The 9,512-nt window shown below is 44.6% G+C and overlaps 1 protein-coding gene across 1 annotated transcript in view; it reads right to left on the bottom strand.

Annotated features, from left to right (window-relative positions):
* The window catches only part of mthfd1b (methylenetetrahydrofolate dehydrogenase (NADP+ dependent) 1b), an 82,592-nt gene extending 74,150 nt beyond the window's left edge, over positions 1-8,442 (bottom strand). Inside the window, exons 1-5 of the mRNA XM_048600009.1 lie at positions 8,294-8,442; positions 8,121-8,205; positions 3,448-3,507; positions 2,143-2,196; positions 740-876 (exon numbers count right to left, since the gene is read on the bottom strand). Coding sequence (XP_048455966.1) covers positions 740-876; positions 2,143-2,196; positions 3,448-3,507; positions 8,121-8,205; positions 8,294-8,442 — 485 coding nt within the window. The remainder of the gene's footprint in view (positions 1-739; positions 877-2,142; positions 2,197-3,447; positions 3,508-8,120; positions 8,206-8,293) is intronic.
* Positions 8,443-9,512: the final 1,070 nt, after the last annotated feature.

Raw genomic sequence — 9,512 nt, 5'->3', positions numbered from 1 at the left:
TATGATGCTGCTTGGCCTGCTGTGTTCATCCAGCCCTGCACCTTGTTGTCTCCGATTCTCTAGCATCTGCAGTTCCTACTAGCTCAGACTCCAATCCTTGTTGCTAAGGTGGACAGATTAGATTCTCTCCGTAATTCAAAGAATAACAGAGGAGTTTTCCTTGCAACCAAATATTAGTTTAAAGACAAAACAACTAATGATTATTATCACAGCGCAGGTCATGGGAGCTTGCTGTGAGCAAACTGGCTGTGCACTTCCTACATCACAACCAGACTATATTTCACAGACGTTCTTGATGTCTGAAGGTCAGGAAATTAGGTACAGGGCGCTCTCTTTTCTCAGTAATAATGGAACAGCTGAACACTGAGCATGTTTTGTCTGAAGAAATACCTGGGATTCTTGCACAAATCTGTGTTTTCTCTAAAAATGAAGAGCATTTTTTGCCAGAAACATTTCCTCACAGCACCCAACTTCTCTTTATTGGTTAGCTCAGGAGATAGCTGTACCACAGAGAGCCGGAGAGAAAAGGAGATCCTGGTTCGATTCCAGGTTTCGCTCAAGTTGACCAACCACGTTATTCAGCAACCCCCTCCCCAGGGCAATCACTAGGGCACAACGAACCACCCTGTGATAAGAGAGGGATGTGCCCTCCCTTTTGGATCATAATTCACTGGCCTGTGCTGAAAACTCTTAAGCTTGTGTGCATCCCACGACTTACACAGAAACAGTTAATCCTTACCCATCAACATCCTTCTCAGGGGAAACTGCATTTGTTACTTTCTCAACGTCAATTGGGTTAATGGAGTCCAAAGGCAGTTGAACAATCAAACCATGTACGTTGGGGTCCTCATTAATGTGGGTAATTTTCCTCAGCACCTATACATGTGAAAAACAAGTCAATTGCCACGATGACTAAAATATAACCAAGACAGCAAGTATACTTGCCACTCCAGACACCACAGGGCTCCCCTGCAAAGTCTTAAACATAATCATCATATGAGGAGATTTTTTTTCCTCTTGAAATTAGCAACAATTCTCAAAGCGTCTTTGCTCTGGGATTAGGAGGAGGGGTTCAATGTCAAACAAAAGTATATCCTGCACCATCAACACCTTGATGATGACCACTATCCAGAAGCTGAACTGGATCAACCAAATAAGAGCTGGGAGTCTTGCGGTGAGTAACTCACCTCCTGACTCCCCAAAGCCTGCCCACCACCTACAAGGCACTAGTCAGGAGTGTGATGGAATACTCCCCACTTGCCTGGAAGGGGGCAGCTCCAACAATGGTCAAGAAGTTTGACACCATCCAGGACAAAGTGGCCCATTTGATTGGCACTACATTCACAAGCATCCACTCCCTCCACCACCAATACTCAGTTGTGGCAGTATGAAAAAAATCTACAATCTATACTTCAAAACACTTTCTAAACCCATGACCACTTCCATCTAAAAGGACATGGGCAGCAGATACATGGGAACACCACCCCCTGCAAGTCACTCACCATCCTGACTTGGATATATAATCGCTGTTCCTTTAGTGGCGCTGGGTCAAAATCCTGCAACCCACTCCCTAACGGTATTGTGGGTCAACCTACAGCACATGGACTGTAGCAGTTCAAGAAGGCAGCTCACCCCCACCTTCTCAAGGGTAACAAGGTACAGGCAATAAACTTCAGACCAACCAGTGACCCCTACAGCCATGAGCGAGTAAAAACAGGAATGTTGCAATTGACAAGGGCAAATACCCAGTTACTGTCTGAAGTGAGGAAGTCAAAGTGAAACTCTTTAAGAAGGTGACCTTGGAATAACCTGCTCAGTTTGGGGGAAAATTACGGAACAAACATAAAACTGCCAGAGTTTATGTTGTGTAAGCCAGTCTCCACTGGACTACAATGTTCAGTTTGGTTTGTGGGTAAGGGTGGGGTTAAACCCAACTCAATTCCTACTCTGGATTTATAATGTATTACTGGTACTATCTGCTGATAGTGAACATCTGAACTCTCACATGAGGCAAGGCAAAGCACAGCACAGAAGAGAAAGAAGCAGTCACGGTGCACTGACACTGATACCAAGATCGGTGATCTTCAGGGTGTGTGCAGAGAAAGAACCACTGGGGATAAAGAACGTAGAAACTGTACTTGCCTCATCTTCAGTGGCCGTTTTTGGCAGTTTCACATGGTTCGCATTCATCCCAATCTAGAGGATAAAATAAATATCAGCTCTATCACAGACAGTCACACTGAACAGTTGAGTTTTACCGATAACAAAACTCAAACACTGCGTGGTGAATCTACAGTCGTCTTGATATACACCATCATGGAAAAGTAGGGCATGTGTTTTTAAGGTCTTTCAGATGCCTGCTACCCAAGCTCAGATCTTGGATAAACAGCAAACGCAGGGGAGCAGAGAGACAGGGAGGCACTCACCAGCTGGATTTCCGTCTCACATCTTCGACTACAGCTAGGACACAGCATTCAGGGGATTTCTTAAAACATACAGCACAGAAATGGGCCATTCTGCCCAACTAATCCATGCTAGAAACAGCTATGTTCCCAGTCTACTTGATCTGACCCTATTGGTATATCCTTCTATCCCTTTCTCCCTTATGTCTTTATTCAGTTTTCCCTTAAATGCATCTGTGTTGTTCCACCTGAAATAATCCTCGGGGTAGCAAGTTCCACATTCTAATTGCTCCCTGATTTCTTCGGAATTTCCTTCTGCATTTATTAATGGCGAAGATGTATGACATCTAGTTTTAGTCTCCCATGTAAATGCAGACATCCCTTCTGTGTTTACCCTATTGAACCCTTTCACAGTTACAGAATTATGGAATCCCAACAGTGTGGAAGCAGGCCATTCGGCCTATAAAGTCCACCCCAACCCTCTGAAGAGCATCCGTCCCAGACTCACCTCTCCTTATCTATCCCTGTAACCCTGTATTACCCATGGCTAATCCACCCAACCTGCAAATCTTTGGACTGTGGGAGGGAACCCAGCAGAAATCCATGCAGACACGGGGAGAATGCACAAACTTCACACAGACAGTCGCCCAACGGTGGAATCAAACCTGGGCCCCGGCACTTTGAGGCAGCAGTGCTAACCACTGAGCCACTGTGCTGCCCTATAAAGATTCCATTACTGCACAATTTCTCTTTCCTAGAATGAGCCCTACCCTCCCAGTCTTGCTTCATTCATGTTTCTGCACCTTCCCCACTGACCTTTCGTTATATGGAGACCAGAAATGGACAGTGCCCAAAGTGCCATCAAATCGAGATTCTGTAGGTTTAATGTAACATTTCTGCCTTTCAAGTTCGATTTACAGGGAGAGGGAATTGGATTAAATGGGAACAGGATCGAGAGAGGCGAGGGAAAAAAAAAAGGAACTTCATATATGCAGAGAAAGATTATCCATGTGGAGCACGTTTAACAGAATTAATCGATTCATACCTCAGCTGCAGCCTTCAGCTTCATACTGATGTACAGGTTTGAATCATCTCTGTCTCCAACCTAGTAAGGGAACATGAGAAGATACAAAGAAATGAAAGAGAAAGCTAAAGGAAACGCTGGTGGGGGGGCGGGGGGTAGAGAGATGGGGATGGGGTTGGTTATGAGAAGGAAAGAATTGAAAAGAAGTGAGATATTAATTAGAATCTGAAAGAAAGATATAACTTCATGAACTTTACTGACAGCACAGTACGGCCCCAGAGGTCCATCACTTTCAGGACCCGGGTTGATTGAATGAAAGTTTTCACAGCAGTTGCGAGTTTTTTTTAAAATTTAACTTATTTTTCTAATCAACCTGTTCAGAGATGTTATTACACACCTCCGGAGCAGGTGGGACTTGAACCCAGACCTCCTGTTCCAGGGTAGTGACATTGTCACTATGCCACAAGTACCCTCTATAGTTGCTTATGTCCATTATGAAAGAATATTTGGATTTTATGATTGTATCTTCTTACTTTCAATATCTCTGATTGAGGACTGAAATGGGAAAAAGGACAGTTTTAACAAACAAGGATTGCTGTACTTTTAATGTTACCTGACCCTCATTGTCAGTACTGTTTACACAGCTGCTTGTTCAAGCTGTGGGGGAGGTTACTGCAGACGCGCTGGAACCAGTGGGTGTGTATGAAGGGAGGTTCAGTAACAAGTAGTTGATTGGTCTGTCGAGAGGTAACCATTTGTTGATGACAAAGGCCTTGCGCCTGGCATTGATTCCCAGGTAACTGAACAGCTGGTGGCTGTGTATATTTGGGCAGGAGCCATCAGATAGATGACACAAAGATAGGTGGAAGGACAGGTAGTATTGAGGAAGCAGGGAGGCTGCAGATAGACTTGGACAGGTTAGGAGAGTGGGCAAAGAAGTGGCAGATGGAGTACAACGTGGGAAGGTGTGAGGTCATGCACTTTGGTAAGAAGAATAGAGGTATGGACTATTTTCTAAATGGGGAGAAAATTCAGAAGTCTGAAGGGTGAAGAGACTTGGGAGTTCTAGTCCAGGATTCGCTCAAGGTAAACTTGCAGGTTGAGTCAGCAGTTAGGATGGCAAATGCAACTTTGGCATTTATTTTGAGAGGACTTGAATATAAAAGCAGGGATATACTTCTGACGCTCTATAAGGCTCTGGTCAGGCCACATTTGGAGTATTGTGTGCAATTTTGGGCCCCACATCTCAGGGAAGATGTACTGGGTTCAGAGGAGGTTCACAAGAATGGTCCCAGGAATGAAAAGCTTAAAATATGAAGAGTGTTTGAGGACTCTGGGTCTCTAATATCTAATTGAAACGTACAGAAAACTGAATGGCCTGGACAGACTGGATGTTGGGAAGATGCTTCCATTGGTAGGAGAGACTAGGACCCGAGGGCACAGCCTTAGAGTAAAGGGAAGACCTTTTAGAACGGAGATAAGGAGAAACTTTTTCAGCCAGAGAGCAGTGAATCTATGGAATTCACTGCCACAGAAGGCCGTGGAGACCATTGAGTACATTTAAGACGGAGATAAATAGGGTCTTTGATTGTCAAGGGGATCAGGGGTTACGGGGAGAAAGTGGCAGAATGGGGTTGAGAAATTTCTCAGCCATGATTGAATGGCAGAGCAGACTTGATGGGCTGACTGGCCTAATTTTTGTATCGTCTGCAAACTTAGCCAGAATGTCCTCAGTTCCTTCATCTAGATCATTAATGTATAAAGTGAAAAGTTGTGGTTCCAGCACTGACCCTTGCGGAACACCACTTGTCATGGCTGCCATCCTGAGAAAGACCCTTTTAACCCCACTCTCTGCTTTCTGCCAGACAGCCAATCTTCTATCCATGCTAGCACCTTGCCGCTAACACCATGGGCCCTTATCTTACTCAGCAGCCTCCTGTGCGGCACCTTGTCAAAGGCCTTCTTGAAGTCCAGGTAGATAACATCCATTGGCTCTCCTTGGTCTACCCTGTTCGTTACTTCCTCAAAGAATTCTAGCAGATTTGTTAGGCATGACCTCCCCTTGATGAAACCATGCTGACTTTGCCCTGTTTTACCGTGCATTTCCAAGTATTTAGAAATCTCATCCTTCACAATGGACTCCAAAATCTTACCCACGACCGAGGTTAGGTTAATCAGCCTGTAATTTTCAGTCTTTTGCCTTACTCCCTTTTTAAACAGCGGTGTCACATTAGCGATTTTCCAGTCCTCTAGGACCCTCCCTGACTCTAGCGATTCCTGAAAAGACCACCACTAACGCCTCCACTATCTCTTCAGCTATCTCCTTAAGAACTCTGAAATGTAGTCTATCTGGTCCTGGGGATTTATCCACCTTCAGGCCAGTTTTTCTAGCACCTTCTCCTTGATGATGGCCCCCATACTCAGCTCTGCCCCCTGACTCTCTTGAATTTTTGGGAGATTACTCGTGTCTTCCACCATGAAGACTGACACTAAGTAATTATTCAGTTCGTCAGCCTTTTCCATGTTCCCACTACTATCTCTCCACTGTCATTTTCCAGCGGTCCAATGTCCACTTTTGCCTCTCTTTTGCCCTTTATATATCTAAAGAAACTCTTACAGTTCTCCTTTATATTACTGGCTAGCTTACCCTCATATTTAATCTTCTCCCTCCTTATTTCTTTTTTTGTTGCCCTCTGTTGGTCTTTGTAAGCTTCCCAATCCTCTGGTTTCCCACTGCCCTTCGCCACATTATATGCTTTCCCTTTTTCTTTTATGCTATCCCTGACTTCCTTAGTCAGCCATGGGTGCCTCATCATCCCTGTACCATGCCTCTTTTTTCTAGGGATGAATTTTTGCTGTGTCTCCTGAATTACTCGTAGAAACTCCTGCCAGTTATGGTGACAACAGTTCATAATTTACTTGTAACGAGGATCTACTTCTTTGTAATAACTAATAATTCTTGTTTAGTACAGAAACCTGGTCCATGCTTTCCGTTAACATGGATCCAAAAGACAGGTAAATCATGGAATTTTGCATAACTTTATAAAATCTTCAAACTTTGTGGCAACTCTGTGAATAATGAGGCTTGATTCCCAGCGCACTACCCCAGTGAGGCCTAACAAAAGTCTTCACTTGGTTTCCAAGGTGGTCTTGATGGACAGCACCAACTGTACTGCACCAAAGCTGGAAATGTTTGGTGTCCCAGTGAGTTCCTACAGAACGGCAGCTCCACCACATCTCACAAACAAAAGTCTCAATAAAAAACATCACATCATCACAGAATCATCACATCCCAGTATACAACCCCGTCCTGCTGTCTGAGCACAAGCAATCAATATCTGGGCTCCCACCAAACACCTGCACCAAGATAGAAAATGCTGCAAACTCACTGCAGCCCTGGATAGATATTGTTCCAATACCTGAAGCCACACCCCTCCCAATCCATTTACTGGAACCTTAGAGAGGCAAATTCTCAGGGTGTACTTCATAACACAATCCATGCTCCACCACCCAAAGATTTTTGACAGACAAGAAAGTGAGGAGTTATGGGGGACAGACCAGTAAATGGAGTTGAGACCACAGTGAGATCAGCCATAACCTTATTGTATGGTAGAGTGGGCTTGAAGGGACACATGGCCTTCTCCTGCTCCTAATTCTTATACTCTTCTGAAATAAGCAAAGAGCTAACTTTCTTCTAGCCTTCACTATCTATTGGTGAAAGAGAATTTCACGCTCTAACCACCTTCTGAAAGAAAATAAAATCTTCATTCCTGTCCTAAAAGGAAGATCTCTGATTGTGTCCCTTAGTTTTGGTCTCGTCCTAAAGAGCATACGTTCTCCCCTAACTCTATACAATCTGCTCCGAATCTTATACATTTGAATAAGATCATGTTTCGTTCTTCTAAACTCCAATGGAGATAGGCCTAATCCGTTCAGCCCCCTTTCCTGCCAGGAATGGGTCGTTACGCTGGGTTTCATTATGATATGTGCGCAAGATAGGTTCACAAACAGAACAACGATGATAGCACAGCCTCATTCACTCTGCGTTGGACGTAGGGGTATATATCAACAAGGCAAATCCTTCTTTCCTTTAGCCGGCACTATGGAACTAGTGGAATTGGATCCAAGCTGATCTCCTCCTGCTTTATTTACAACAGCGTAGACCAAATGACACATCACAGAGGTGTTGTCAACAGCACAAACACACCCACTCAGCTATTCAATGGCAGGGAATGGGAGCTTAAATCACTGCACGGGCAGTGAACTCAGATTCAATTTACAGAGTCACACCCTCTCCCAGTCAGTCATATTTCTCACGGACAATTAGGGACAGGCAATAAAATGTTGGTCGAGCCAGAGACGCCCACATCAAACAAATGCATAAAAAACAACCTCACTCTCTCCTCACAGCTGACTCGTGTGTGTTGTTCACAACTGCTCCTTCTCCCACTAACACTCCCAAGTCTCAACGTTCCGCTTCTTTTCCGAATATTCCTCTCCTTTTGATAGCCTTCCTGGCAAATGGCACATTAGCAGCCATCCTGGGTTTTTCAGTGCCACTTTTAGACCTGACTGGCACAACCACTACACTCTCCCCCCTCTGCTGCAAAACCAATTCACTTGAATATTTGGAATACAGAGCCTGACAAGAGTGATAAAGATTTTCTCCAAATGAACGAAGATTTGACACTCACCTGCAAAATAGCCAGCCCAGGCCGAAAGCCAGGAGCCTGTTCCTTCATCTGAATCACTTCATTCTTCAACCGTTCTCTGACTTGGCTGCAGAAAGGAAGATGATAAGCACTCACTGGGGGTTGGAACATGGAACCTTTCAGACATGACTCAAAAGTGAAATAAAATTCCTTACGCTGAAGTCTTAGCTCCAGACACAATACTTGCTACGGTCCTCACGATGCCCAAATTCTTGCCCGGGTTTACTGGGTGGGAAAGCAAACCAACCGGCCTGTAACCCCGCAGCTGGGCAACAAAAGACAGTGAGTGAGCTTTCCTGTGCATTTCCAAAGGAAACTACAGCCTGTGACAATAGCAGTAGAACTGCAACATGTGCCAATATTCAGCTCAAAGACTGGAGTGGACTGGCCTGTTGTGCTTGTTGGAACAGTGATAGTTACTTGTTTGCTTGGTCATTGCCTGTGAATTCAGTAACAATGTTCAGATGTGTTCCTCTTGTCTGTGTCCCCCACTCTCTCCCAGACAAATCCTTCAACCGACTATCGCACTATTGATTAGTTTATAAGGAATATTTCAGTACAAATCAGAAGCCTATGGATATTAGATTTACTTTATGCCTTTTAAAGATATTTTTGCACAGTCAAGGCCACACAACCAAGAATAAGTCCAAATTCCTCACTTACAGCCTCGGTTCTGGGTTGAACTTTAACAGACTAGCAATAAAACAAACATCTCCATTCGGGGGCATTTTAGATTGAAAACAGGAAAAGGAAAACAGAGGGGGAAGGATTTCATTTTTTAAAGAAATTCATGCATGGGATCTGGGCGTTGCTGGCTGGTATTTATTACCCGTCCCTAGTTGCCCCTTGAGAAGGTGGGGGTGAGCTGCCTTCTTGAACAGCTGCAGACCATGTGCTGTAGGTAGACCCACAATACCCTTAGGAAGGGAATTCCAGGATTTTGACCCAGCGACAGTGAAGGAACGGCAATAATATTTCCAAGTCAGGATGGTGAGTGGCTTGGAGGGAACTTGCAAGTTCATTCCCACCTTATGTTGCAGGGAAGGTCATTGATGAAACACTGAAGGTGGTTGGGCCGAGGAAACTACTCTGAGGAACTTCTGCAGAGATGTCCTGGAGCAGAGATGACAAACCTCCAACAACCACAACCTATGTGCCAGGTATGACCCCAAAAACTGGAGAGCTTTCACCCCTCAATTCCCAATAATTAGAGCAGGGGCCCCTTGATGCCACACTCAGTCAAATATTGCCTTGAAGTCAAAGGCAGTTGCTCTCACCTCACCACTGGAATTCTGCTCTTTTGTCCATGGAATCCCTTAGCTCTGTCTATCATTTGCTGCTTATGCTGTTTGGCACACAAGTTTGTTAGTTTGA

This window comes from Rhincodon typus, chromosome 8, assembly GCF_021869965.1.
Source record: "Rhincodon typus isolate 14 chromosome 8, sRhiTyp1.1, whole genome shotgun sequence".
NCBI lineage: Eukaryota > Metazoa > Chordata > Chondrichthyes > Orectolobiformes > Rhincodontidae > Rhincodon > Rhincodon typus.
Note: the sequence above shows the minus strand (reverse complement) of the source record. Positions and strands in the feature narration are given on the sequence as shown.